We start from the raw sequence: 13,482 nt of genomic DNA on the forward strand, positions 1-13,482 counted from the left end.
AGTTGCGCAATCCAGGCACTTTCGCAGCGCCTGAAAAACCGTCAAAATGTTAAACTATTCATTGTAGCTTCCAAATTGCTCCCTGAAATGGAACTGACTTGTCGTTTTCTTGTCTGTACTAGGTGACCAACCACTGTAATCAAACCTCACTGTGTGACAGAGTGTGCCTCACAAGTCTCTGCTTGTAATTCTACGAGTAAATTGGATCATTTATTTGCTGGCCAGATTCTGACCTTCGATATTTATGGCTGCGAGTCCACTAACTTGGATTAAACGCAGTAATTTTCACTTGTGGAGATGCTTTGTTGTTATTGCAGTGAACAATCTCAGGTTTTAATCTGGCCTCCTAGGATACCTTCATTTCAGCTCTTCCTTCCTCACTAACTACCGTCTCCTCTCAAATCTTCCTGTTTTCTTTCATTTTCTTTCCATTTTCTCTGCCACCTCCCCTCAACATTTTCATCCCTTCCTGCACCTTACACCACACTCTCATTTCCCACTCCCTCTCTTCCCGTTTTGCCTCCCTCCCCTCCAGATGCCCAGCCCACGGAGGCAGAGACGGCCGTGTGGAACCAGGTCAGCGCTGTGCTGGAGGAGGCTCATGGGATCTTGGCCGAGCTGCAGTCCTATAATGGCGCGGGCCAGGAGATACGAGAAGTGAGCACCGAGCAGTCGATAAGTGCTGAACGTCAATAAAGTGTGGAGCGCACAGTGCAGCGTGGGGAGATAACACTCATGTGTGAATCACAGGGTGTAGTTCTGACATGTAGCGTACCATGCAGCACACACTAAGTATAAGCAGGAACAGAAACGTGTGAAAGCATTTTTCAAACAAGCATTTCGTGCAATATGCTGTGTTTGGTTGCAATGATGTGCTAGAAGCATAAATATCATCTGATATGCTGGTCTTGATGAACAGCAGCTGCAGTACACAGTGTTGAGATTCAGCTCGTCTTCAGCGACACGTTACTGCAAACCAGCTTCCCCCTGCAGTAAACGCTGAATCATTTCCTCTCCTTTCCTCCTGACTTTGGAAGCATGTTTTTAGAAACTAAAGGATTCTATCCACAAAATTACAATTCACTTGGCTTGATTTACTTATTTTTTACTATTGCACCTGCAGTCATGTTGAAGCCTTAGCTGCAGTAGGGCTGTAGTACCAATGTTACACACAGGAGCGTTTTTATGCTTCACTGATTCCATAAGCATTAAGGACTAGAAATATGTTTTCAAAAGGATGTCATTGTGATGATAGAAGTCCCTCATGCATCATCTTAGTGCCATAAATGCTCACTATTACTAGATCATCATTTGTGTATCAATTCGCCTCTAAAAGTAGTCCCTAACAGATGCATAATTTGCTCTTGTTTGAGTCACGTTTGCCGTGAACTACAGTGCCCAGCTATTTTAGGAAACTAACTAACTAACTAGTGGGTTGTAAAATGGATATTTGTGGGCTGATTAAAAAGATGTACATTCTAAGTAGGAACAAACTGATTTGAGGAATGACATGAATAAAGTAGGGAAGTTGGGAAGTAATAGGAATACAACTAGTACAGTTTTAGGTTTAAACTTTTTATTGGATTTGTTGACAAAGAAAAATATAACCTTACTGTTTGCCTAAACGCATGTCTATGTGAGATAGTTTGGCCAATCCTATCCCATGACATTGGTGCTGACAGAAACAAATTAGATTTTATTAATAAATCATATTTGACTAATTTTTCAGTCTTTGATACTGTGTCAGGTTTTTTGCTTTATCGCTGTACTGTGGCGGTACTATTAAACTGAAAGCGAACATGCTTCATGAAAGTCAAAAATCGCTTCAAGGAAGTGAGGACAGAGGAGACGGGAAGCTTTCAAAAATCATTTTTGGAAAGTAACAGCTGCTTGTGTTACTTGCCCGCAGGCCATCCAGAACCCAGGCGACCTCGCTCTGCAGGAGAAGGCCTGGAACGCAGTCTGCCCCCTGGTGGCCAAGCTGAAGAGGTTCTACGAGTTCTCGCTCCGACTGGGTGAGCATGTCTTGAAAGAAATTTCAGAGAGTCATGCAGCTCCCTCTCTGGTGGCCATATTGGAGGTCCAACATGAGTTAAAATATAGCTGCAAGCTCTACAACATAAACCTAAATCTACAGAGACTTCATTGCTGTCAGTCAGTTCTTTATCAAAGAAGGAAGTCTTTCTGTATGGTGATCAGAATGTGCATTTTTTTGCGCCTTGGTAGGTGGAAGTGATGTAGGGGTAGAGAGCGAGAATAAGACCAGTGTAGAAGTGGAGGTGAAGGGTGCACACAGGAAGAGCCTCACATTCATGTCAGTTTGTCACACTTTGTGACAGAGATATGTGTGAAATAAACTGCTTTGTTTTGTGGTTTGGCATTTGCAGCGCATTAAAGTGTGCAGCATTGTAGTAGTTTCACAGATTAGCACTGCAAGCCAACACGAGCTATTGTCTTCTTGAAAGCTATTCAACATTTCCAGGATGTGAGACGTGCAGTATGTGACAGACGGTATTGTTAACACTTTGCGACTGTGACATACTCAGTAAAAGGAAAGATATTTTCATAACAGCACAATGGATTCATTGTACACGTTTCAGAAAATATAAGGAAGACTAAGCTGAAGGTGATGAAATTGTCGAGCAACATTAAAGAGGCTCATATCCTCATCATTTTACATTCAGTCCGAGAGCATTCCTCCACACACACACACACACACTCCCTCATACACTATGATGTCCTCTCAGCCATCTCTGCAGCATCCTGACCTAGCAGCCAAGCAGCCGTTGCTACGGAAACAGTGGTACATGGTTGTCCAGCACCGAGAGAGATGGAGAGAGCAGAGAGAGAGAAGTATGAGCAGAGAAATGTTCAGCTGCCGCCTCTGCTCTGCCTTCCAATAATACTTCCATCTCAGGGACATTGTGTTCTCAGCTTACCTTCCAGTGAGGGCCGGCTGACTAATAATTGATGATTGTTTATCAGAGCTAATGTATCTGTGAGATGCCGGACAACAGACATCGCATTACTTCCAGCCTGTTAGAGAGAAAAGGGATCAGATCCTAATGACTCAGACAGTAAAACCTACATCTCTCCCCTTTTTGTTCCAACCAAATTGTGAATTTCCCTGGAGAGGGGATCAGTAAAGTTTATTTTATCTCATCAACACCAACGTTGTATTTTTTATTGGATCAAAGTGGGCAGTAAGAGATTAAGAGGTTCCACGTATCGTCTCTATATCCAGCCTGTCACTATAAACCGTCAAGAGTTGGTACTGAGGATAGGGACCAGCGATCTGCTAACAGCAGGAGGGAGAAAGGGGCTTTTGCCCAGGCCCTTTAGATGAAACACTTCGGCGCTGTATTTATAGAAGGCCCTTATACATTTTTAATGCAGAGGAAGGAATGAGGCCTCAGGAGACTTTGCTTCTGAGGCATCACTACTACACACAGCCTCTGGGGTCCGGCTCTGGTGTCTGATTTGTTACATGCAGCAAAGCAGCAAAAAGGTTTACTTCAGTACGGTATGTGACACAGGGGATGTGTTTGGTCAGTGATACAGTAGCCACAAGGGTGCAGGCTGTATGATCAGCTGCAGTGTGATCTCTGCTGAGCACCATTTGTGCTCATTTAGTTTGTGTTGTACAATGACATTTTTTTTATTACTGCCTGTAGTCACGGAGGGTAAAAAGAGTCTCAATAGAGGTCAAAATGAGATGCCAGGAGCGTCTGCAGCCATGATAGCAGCTCTGGCAGTCTGTAGTTGGGTAGTTTGAATGAAATGCTAAGCAGGCAAATTGTTTACCATGTTAACTATGTCTGTTTAGACAGTCAAAATGAATAATTGAACTGCACCAGTGTAGGGGAGCACTGCAGTAGATGTGGACAAGTTGTATCTGGACAAAGTTTGACAAGTCTTGACAACTGGCCAACAAACTGGCACTATTAACTGTGCCCTTACTGCAGCTAAAAAGCAGTTGTTGGCCTCCAATTCTGAATCTCTACTCACCTAAATCTCAGCCAAAAGAGGCTGGAAGCCCTGAGCCTTGCACTCAGAACAGGCCTGAAGGTCTGTTATTTCAGCTGATGCCAGTGGTGCATCCAGCCAGCAAGCATCCTGTGATGTCCAGCGAAGTCATGACAACACTTAAGAAAATCAATTTTATCTGTTTGCACTAGTTGAAATACTGCTGTTGCATTTTGCTCTTTAGCCGGTGACACGAAAGAGTCTTCAGATCCAGATTAGAGAGAATTACAGCAGCCTGAGCGAGAAGAGATAAACACCCGTACGTTATGACATGCAGATTCCAAGTGGAGTACATGAATTTCTGACATGGATGTGTGCGTACATTTGCAGAGAACGCCTTGCGCAGCCTGCTGGAGGCGCTGACCAGCCCGCCGTACGCTCCCATGCAGCACCTGGAGAGAGAGCAGGCCTTGGCCAAGCAGTTCGCAGAGATCCTTCATTTTACGCTCAGCTTTGATGAACTAAAGGTGAATTCATCTTTTTTTGTTGTTGTTCTAATTACAGTCCTCAGACACTGACCTTTACTGTAGTGAAAAATCAATCCGGCATGTTTAACCTTTTTCTCTCACTATGCAGATGACAAATCCAGCCATTCAGAATGACTTCAGCTACTACAGGAGGACTATAAGCAGGAACAGGCTGAACAACCAGCAGGTGAGGCCTTTAAACGTGATGCGGCTGTTTTTGTTGCATACGTGATCAAATGCTGAGCCCAAGCCTCACTTTCTCTGTTTAATCATTAATGACTGAAGTGGAGGTGTTCCTTTCCTCCTAACAACACAAAGAGATGTACAATCAATATTTCATTTGACATTTGAGTTCCACAAATTAGAGCTGCGATTGAATTCCTGATTACAATCTCAATTATCAGCCGCACGGCACCATCATCAGATTGGATGGTGAATGTTGTTTTTCTAAAAAAAATTTAAAAAAAAAGACATGACATCTGTTTTGTCTTGGCACGCAGCTGGAAGCAGAGAATGAAGTGAACAATGAAATGGCCAATCGGATGTCTCTGTTCTACGCTGAAGCGACACCGATGCTGAAGACTCTGAGCAACGCCACCACCAAGTTTGTTTCAGAGGTACGTTGCTCAAACATCCAGCGTCACGTTCATGCATGCATATGTTTACCGTGTCGAGGCTTAGCTACCGAACTTCTGCTTTTAATTACTACCACTGAAAGAAATCCGTAAAATTGACTTAGAAGGCAGCCAAAAAAATAAATCAAGAGAGTTTTCCCTCTTAGATGATGAGCCTTTAATGAAGAAAGTGTTCAGATTATCAGGAAAAGCAGCAGCAATTCATGACTCCTGTACTTCAGAGCAAGTAAAAGTCTTCTGAACATGTTGGTTAAATATAACTGTGTAAGTACTATGAGCACTGGAATGGTTCCTTTTATTGCTACTCAGTTTTATATTCATGCATTATTATTACTAATGCATTAGTAAGATCTTATTGAGTTGGAGGTAATTTGATACAGACTGTTAGGAGGTTGAATCTGTAACAGAGATTTATTTTGTATAAGCTCATTGTTGGTGATTTGATGAGGCCATCTGCTGAAAATCAAGTTGTTGTCGGTCTTTTTATACACTACACGATATATAATAAGCAAAACAAGCAGTGAATACTATGGCTGAGCATTTCTGGCTCTAAACTACAGTGTACTGATAAGACTAATAACAAAGCTAAAGAACCAGTAATGCCAACTTGCAGGATGGGACTTTGAGTATCATTATTCTTCCCCAGAATCAGTTTCCAGTTCAAACATGTATGACTAAATCATTCCAGTATTACCACTTAACATTTTGTAGTGTAGAATAGATTTTATGTGTCTAAAAAGACTTCTAGGTGAGCTGGATACTCAGAAATGTGTTTTCTGAGGTTTAATCAATGATTGGAGAAAGACTTAAATCCCTTAAATTCAATAGAAACATCAGATAAACACAATGAAGTGAAAAGCCCATTTCCCCCCTGAATGTAATGACATAAAAGTAGCACAAAATGGAAAGACAGTGCCTCAGATTTTCTCATGAGTATAATACTAGATGAAATGTACTCAGTTACAATTCACGACTCCCTAAAGCTGATCATTTATCACGCGTGTCGAAGCACTAACCATCGAGTGATTACTCAGTTTACAACTGCACAGAGAGACCAGATCAAACCTTGCGTCTCCTCTAAGGAAACATAATCTGCGTAACCATTAATCATGACTTGATCAATAACAATATACTGGTGCTGCACTGTTGTTTAGCTTTCGTGTTCATTGTCGAGAGAACCAGTTCTAACTGACCAGGGATCAAAAACAAACCTCAGCCTGTTACAACACAACACAGAACGCCCAAGTTAAATGAAGGCAAGTTAAATAAAATACAACTAGATCACTCTATAGCTACTGCAATTTAGTGTTATTAAATTTTAACTACATACACTTGTTTATTGCTGTCTTGGTGTAAAATTCATCCTGGTAGTTTAGTTTCTTGTCTGCTTGAGCTGTCACCCCAATGTTGCGTGAAAACTCTCTCCTTCTCCATTCCTTCGCTGTCAAAACACAGTTAGCGTTGAGGCAGCAGTCTTCTTGCTAACTTCACACCTCAGCGCGTCCTCAAAACTACTTTTGAGACTCATGCAAAATGTAGAGGACATGCTGGTGATGATTGCCTTTCAGACAAGCAGCTCTTACTGCTAACTTTCGCTGCCGATGTGCTTTGTCTCCACCTTGTGGTAGAACATTTTGTCCCGTCAGTGTGTAAACTGCAGAGGTTACAGTTTGTCAGTGTGTCAACATTAAGCATGGAATTAATACTTACATGCTCTCTGGCTTCTCTTTTGTCTTCCATCAGAATAAGACTTTGCCCATAGAGGACACCACAGACTGCCTGAGCACCATGGCCTGTGTGTGTCGTGTCATGCTGGAGACTCCGTAAGTGCTTTCAACACTTTTCCTTCTCCTCGTCCCCGCTTCTTCAATCCCATCTCCTTTTCTTCTCCTTGTTCTGATGAAGGTCAGATGCCTACATTTTAATTAGCAGGCCTTTTCAAAGTGAACACAAAAGAGGCCTTTTCAAATGTGAGAAATTAATAGACAGAGCAACTCTGATTCATGGAGTCCTTCATGCTAAGTTTTAGGATATTTCATATTTTCTATTAGTGAATAAAATGTCATCAGTGACTTCTTCTGGCCTGAATTTAACCACTTGCCTTTGCTGCAGGGAGTACCGCTGTCGGTTCACCAACACAGACACTATGCTGTTCTGCATGAGGGTGATGGTGGGTGTCATCATCCTGTATGACCACGTTCACCCTGTCGGGGCTTTCGCCAAGACCTCCAAAATTGATGTGAGTGCAGATACAGAACAGATACTCGCTTGCATGCTCACACACATAATGGGTTTGGTGTCCAATCATTTTTACATGGCCGGTCAAGGTTAACCCACTGCTCATTATGAGGGTGTTTTTCCACAGGGAAGTCTGAAATAGTGTTAAACTGACATTTTGATTACGTTGCACACAGTCCACAATCAATAGTCATCAGTCAAAAGTCATCAATGTTTGACGTCTTTCTGATTATCACAGTGTGGAGTGATAGGATTCTGATTTATAGTCAATAAAACCTGCAGTAAAAGCGGCCTTCTGCTTCCAACCTACCAAGATATTCGTCTGTCTGAGCTTCAGTGGAGTGTTTGAATGGTCATACATATATTATAAATACTGTTTCAGATAAGCGATGTTGCAACAGTATTGATAATAACTGTGAAATTTAAAAAACTAAATATATATATTGTACACATATATTAATATTGTACATAATCCAGTACCAAAAAACAACATACGGTGCAGTTATGATCACATATGTGCCTACACTTTTATTCTGAGTGTGATTAATTAGCAAAAAAAAGAAACAAAATGCACAATAAACAAATTAAGTGAAGAATTAGGTGATTTTTTCAGATTATTCAAAATATATAATGTTCTTATTGTAAATCTTTGGGGCATGAAAGTCATGTATTGAAAATCTAATATTGTGACAGCCTTATTTCACATGAGATTGATAGTAAAAGATAGTTAGATCCTAAAAGGTACTGAGATACATCTGGGGGAGTTACAGGATGATTACTGTAAAGGCTGAGACAGACACATGTAAGCTGTACAAATTTTGAAACTGTAAAAACAATTTTAAAACATCTGATGTGACTCAGCTGCTGATGAGGTGGATATAGCTTCATTTTAAACAGATATGTGTCAAAGCAGTCGCCATCCACTCCTCTCACCTCCATAAAGACACGTTAGCCAATGCGTGATCCATATTCAACAGTGGTAGATGAGGTCACTTACCCTCATAAATATATGCATTTAAGTTGGCAGCAGGGGATGAGGTTGATCTGAGGCTGCTGACCTTTCTCTAACGCCCTGTATTATCTTTGTGTTGAGCAGATGAAGGGCTGCATCAAGGTGTTGAAAGAGCAACCGTCCAACAGTGTGGAGGGACTTCTGAATGCACTGAGGTGTGTATGAATATGGAAAAGAAGTCAGAGATACGCACAAAGGGATTAGCGGGAGATGTCAACACACCTCTCTGTCTCACCTGCTTCCTCAGGTACACAACACGGCATCTAAATGATGACAGCACCTCCAAACAAATCAGGGCCCTCCTGCAATGAGAGAAAGGGGAGAGCGACGGGGGACGGGGGGGAGAAAAGAAGGAGGCAAAAGAAGAAGACGACGAGGAAACAAACGCCAGTGGCTGATAAACCTGTTTGTTTACAACGAACAAAGAAATTCATCTCCAGGTTAAGAGCAACCTGATGATAATAAGAAGAGGAAAATAATTATATATATTGTCAGCTGTCCATCATTCTGTCTCTCATTTTGTAAAGTAAGAAAAGAGAAAAAAAAAGCCAGAAAAGAAGATATAGATATATATTAAAAGAAGTGAAACACAAGCAGCAGATGAACAATAGGTAGGACTAAAGAGGAAGCTATATCGGAAAAATGTAAGGTCAGAACCGACGCAAACTGAAAATGTATGAAAAAAAAGGGTTCATGTTCCAGCAGTAGTCTGACAAGTATTTTTGCACACACTTTGAAAACAATGCCATCTCCTTTTCCCCTGAAATCTGATCCCAAACTGGTTCCCTGAGGCTTTCCTGCGCACCTCCTCACATTCACATTCAGCTCAACTGGAGGGGTTTTCAGCTTTTAAAGTTGCAGAAACAGTGGCGAGGCCTCTCTGCCTCCTCCGGCTGCACCGATCTCCATCTGCAGGCGAATCATGAAGCAATGTGATGGATTCACTCCGGAGATTTGCTTCCGCCGGTATCAATTCTTTTCTACGTCGGTGCAGCTGGAGGATCAGACGCCTCATTTTGGCCCTGATTTCTTCTTCATTGTCCATCTTCCCACTCATCCATCCATCCACTGGAGATGTGGTTTTTCCTTGGCACAAAAGGAGTACAGATCCACCCATGTAGTGTGCCCTGACGCTGTACATGTTTCCAGCACAACATTTTGTGATTTTTCTGGCTTTACTTGAACAACGTTTTTCACTCTGTCTGTCTTTTTCTCCATGGTGCTAATGTGGTTTAGATATCACAGTACTAGCTTGTTAAATTTAATTTGGCAATGCAAGAGAATAATAAAAAAGTCATTTTGTCTTTCTTTTTTTGGCACTGATTTGTTAAATCTTAAATTCTGAGAACTGCACATCGTTCCCAGCTATTCTTTGCTTTAACAGTTGTGCAAAAACGGAGACAAACTGAGATTTCGCATGACTTGTAAAAATCCAAGAAAGGCATTCTAGGAAAACCACAGCACACTTTACTTCTACACCCAGTGCCAAAGCTGATTGGTTTACGCTCTTGTTACATCATCGAACCAGGCTCGGAGGGGTTTGAGGGCAGGGAGTCTTGTAGTCCTGCAACACATCCCTGATCATCTTTTCAGGGACACGTGAAGATAAGAAACGGCCAGGACGACATTGACGGCGGTCAGATTTACACACATGTGCATTTTAAAAGAGATCTGAGTGTCCCGGTGTAAATATGTGAGGCTTTTCTCGACAGGCATCTACATGGTCCACGTGGGTCCACAAGGAAAAAACACAACCACCACCAACACCTGCATACAACTAGAGTTCTTTCTTTTAGTACGAGGTTGATAAAGTCATTCAATAAGTGGGAAATAAAAATGAAAATTTAAAAAAAAAATGTTCAAAAGGAGACTAAAAAGAAGTGCTGTACTTTGGATGTCTATAGCCCTTAGTCTAATTTAATTTGATCTTATAATATATTTTCTATACAGGGGTATGTGCACAAGCATATTCTGTATAAATACATAGATGGCATGTTGTAAAAGTTCTGACAGAAATGTGTAAATAAGGTGTTTTTATTCATTTTTAATTGTTCAGTGACGCTGGAATTGGGTATGTGTTGTCTCTCAGAATTACCATGCGTTTGGCTTGGACCATCGGACTTGCCGTAGTCATAGGTTTCAGAAACTCAGCTTCATTATGGCGAATGAACCGGAGGGAGGGGGGAGGGGCAGGGGCTGTCCATTTGCTTGTTATTTTGTATATTTTGTGCAACAATAAACTTGTCATTTATTACATTCAACCATGGATGTTCTGTGTCCTTTTTTTTTTGTCTGCATTTATTCTCATTGTTTAACTCCACAGAAGGGGTGTCAATATTTTATGAGATTAATGCATATTTTAGTCTTGCAGCCAAATATTTTAACATTTAGTGCATGTGTGACCATCACCAGCCCTCCCTGAGAGCTAAGCTGATATTCTTTATTGGAGTTCCCTATTAGAGCCAGAGAGGGCAGCGCTACACCTCAGTGATGTGCAGGGGAAACAAAGGGTGGACAGGGATAGGAACTAGCAAGCGGTGCTATTACAACTGAAGAATGTCAGGTGCTGTGTTATTCCCGACTACTAATTACTCGTCAATAAAACAAACAAACAAACAAAAAACAGTATTGAACACCATAGTTGTGGATGTCTTGACAGTATAGAGTAGAATAGGCCAGAAGAAGATACTGGAGAAAGAGACAATCAGTTTAGTGTAGATACTCTGGAGAGAGTCTCAGCACATTCTGGCGGGCCCCATCACTGCTCAACAATAGGACTCGACAGGAGCTGGTTAGATCTGATCAAACATGCAAGTGTGAAGGCTCCCGAAGCCCAGAACAGCTAACACGGCAGGGTGAAGGCAGAGGACACCCTGGACAAGTCACCAGTCTATCACAGGGCTAATCACAGAGACAAACAATCACACTCACATTCACACATACGGACAATTTAGAGTCAACAACATGTCAGAATAGGTAAAAAAAAAATACAACGGCATGGAAATCTGGAGTCCGCTAAACTGCATGTACAAATTTGAATGAAACTCAACACAGATTAGGACACAGTAGATGACCATACCATCAGTAAACCAAACAGACAGAAGAGGTGAGATCAGGAGGACCTCAGGTGTCCAGATATGAGACAGGTTCCTGAAAAGCAGTCCTGTACACATCCAAGAACACAGAAGAGATGCAAAAGTTAAGAGCAAAGAACCCAAACAACCATCTACAAATACAGGAAGGTGAGAAATTAAAGAAAAAACCAGCAGAGGGTCTCGGTAAAGACCCGGGCCACCACCTGGCACCAGAACAGCTTCACCATCCCTTAGTACTGATTCTGAAAGTGTCCCTATTGGTATTCAGTTGGCTTGCAATCTGGTGACTTTGAAGGCAATAGACATGATTCACATCGCTGTCATACTTATAAAACCAATCAGTGACCCCTTGTGCCATGAGGATGGAGGCATTCCTTGTAGAAGGCCAAGTGGCAGCAAACTGCCCCACACAGACCCACCAAATCACGCTCATTGTTAGAGTCAAGGGTTCAGGTTTTTCCATTAACTTGTCACTCATCTGTACCAGCAGGCAGAAAACATACCAGAGCAAAAATGCACCATTCACAAACACTTATGATTGCTTTATAGCTCAGGCTAAAGACTGCTATTGCTCATTTCTGTGTGGAGGAAAATGTAGCTTTATCCTTTTTCGTTTATGGCTGTAGATCATGATACTGTTAAAGGTGATCTTAGACTTTTTAAAAGTGAAACTAAGGACTTCGACAAACCACAGCACCACAAGAGGCAGCCCTTTGAAAAGGGGCAACTTATTGCTGCAAAAAGAGATGAAGAAATACGAGAAAAGCACCAAATTCTACTGAGCAAGGAACTGAGATCTCCACTCAAAATTGCCCTCTGCATGGTTCTGCCCAACACCTGGCTGAGTATAGAGGACCTCATGGAGGACTGTCAGGTTGTCCTGGTGGCCTGAAGCCTCAAAGCCGCAGAGAAAAGAAACCACCTCAAACTGAATGTGAGCAACACGAAGTCAGGAGATTAGACTTCATACAGCCTCACCAAAAGAGAGAAAACTGAGCCAGAAAGAGAGCTCATAAAGCTGGAGCTGCAGAAGTAAAATGTAGATCCAGAGAGGAGGCTGAAGGAAAAACTAAGGAGAAGAAGTTTGACAGAGCTGCATAAATTGACTGGCAAAAGGAAAACAGGTATACACTAACAGTAACCCCAAGCAACCACAACTTTATACACATTTTGTTGACATTATTATGACATATATCAATCATTTTCTCTTTACAGTCTTTATGTAGTATTGTTGCTGTTGTAGTTGCCTACATTATAACACTCAACCAGTCGGTGAAGATTTAGGTTCTGGGTTGAGCTGGTTTTGTTGATGCAGGACAAATTTTTGCAGATGCAAGTTCACACTAGCAGATGGCAGAAAACAACTCTTTGAAACTTCATCAATTCAAAGAGTACGGAAATAAAGATGGTAATCATCCTTTATAAAATAGTTCGATTTTGTTTCTTTTTTAAATTAGATGATAAATCTAGGAGTAAAGTCGTTCACATATCCTTATATCCAATACTTTTATTTATGATTAAGTAACAAAAGTAATTCCTTCTCAGTCTAGTTCTTTCAGATATGTATATTATTAGATTGATAAGATTTAAATGATATATTTATGAATGCCTGAAGCAGCAACAATCCAAAACAGCTTTACAACGTTGTGTTCTGTCTAAATATAATAGGTTCGAATATAAGCATTGAAACAGATTTGGCCTCCTTGTGTTCATACTACTTTCATGAATACTTTCTATGTAAGGGGCAAAATGCAGAGTTCCCTCATTTTGCAAGAAAAGTTCATCAAATGCTGATATGAGGCTTTTGAATGCAGAACCTGTACTTGTAGTGGAGTATGTTAACGGTGTGGTATTTATAATACTATTTTTTAACATACTTTTACCCAAGTAACACATCAGAACACATCTTATACAATCTTTTTTTTTAAACTTCTTTTTATTGTTTTAACAAAGGAAATACAACATTATTGTGCAAATAGAACAATTAAATACATTATGATGAAATAAAT

General features: G+C 41.1%; 1 protein-coding gene across 3 annotated transcripts in view; it reads left to right on the forward strand.

Annotated features, from left to right (window-relative positions):
• Positions 1-10,639, forward strand: part of fam49al (family with sequence similarity 49 member A, like) — a 35,078-nt gene extending 24,439 nt beyond the window's left edge. For all 3 annotated transcript variants that reach the window (XM_051955179.1, XM_022197799.2, XM_022197797.2), the window contains 9 exons: positions 536-657; positions 1,910-2,015; positions 4,357-4,493; positions 4,603-4,680; positions 4,994-5,110; positions 6,872-6,951; positions 7,241-7,367; positions 8,463-8,533; positions 8,626-10,639. In XM_051955179.1, coding sequence (XP_051811139.1) covers positions 536-657; positions 1,910-2,015; positions 4,357-4,493; positions 4,603-4,680; positions 4,994-5,110; positions 6,872-6,951; positions 7,241-7,367; positions 8,463-8,533; positions 8,626-8,689 — 902 coding nt within the window. In that variant the 3' untranslated portion in view covers positions 8,690-10,639. The remainder of the gene's footprint in view (positions 1-535; positions 658-1,909; positions 2,016-4,356; positions 4,494-4,602; positions 4,681-4,993; positions 5,111-6,871; positions 6,952-7,240; positions 7,368-8,462; positions 8,534-8,625) is intronic.
• Positions 10,640-13,482: the final 2,843 nt, after the last annotated feature.

Source organism: Acanthochromis polyacanthus, chromosome 11 (genome assembly GCF_021347895.1).
Source record: "Acanthochromis polyacanthus isolate Apoly-LR-REF ecotype Palm Island chromosome 11, KAUST_Apoly_ChrSc, whole genome shotgun sequence".
Lineage (NCBI taxonomy): Eukaryota > Metazoa > Chordata > Actinopteri > Pomacentridae > Acanthochromis > Acanthochromis polyacanthus.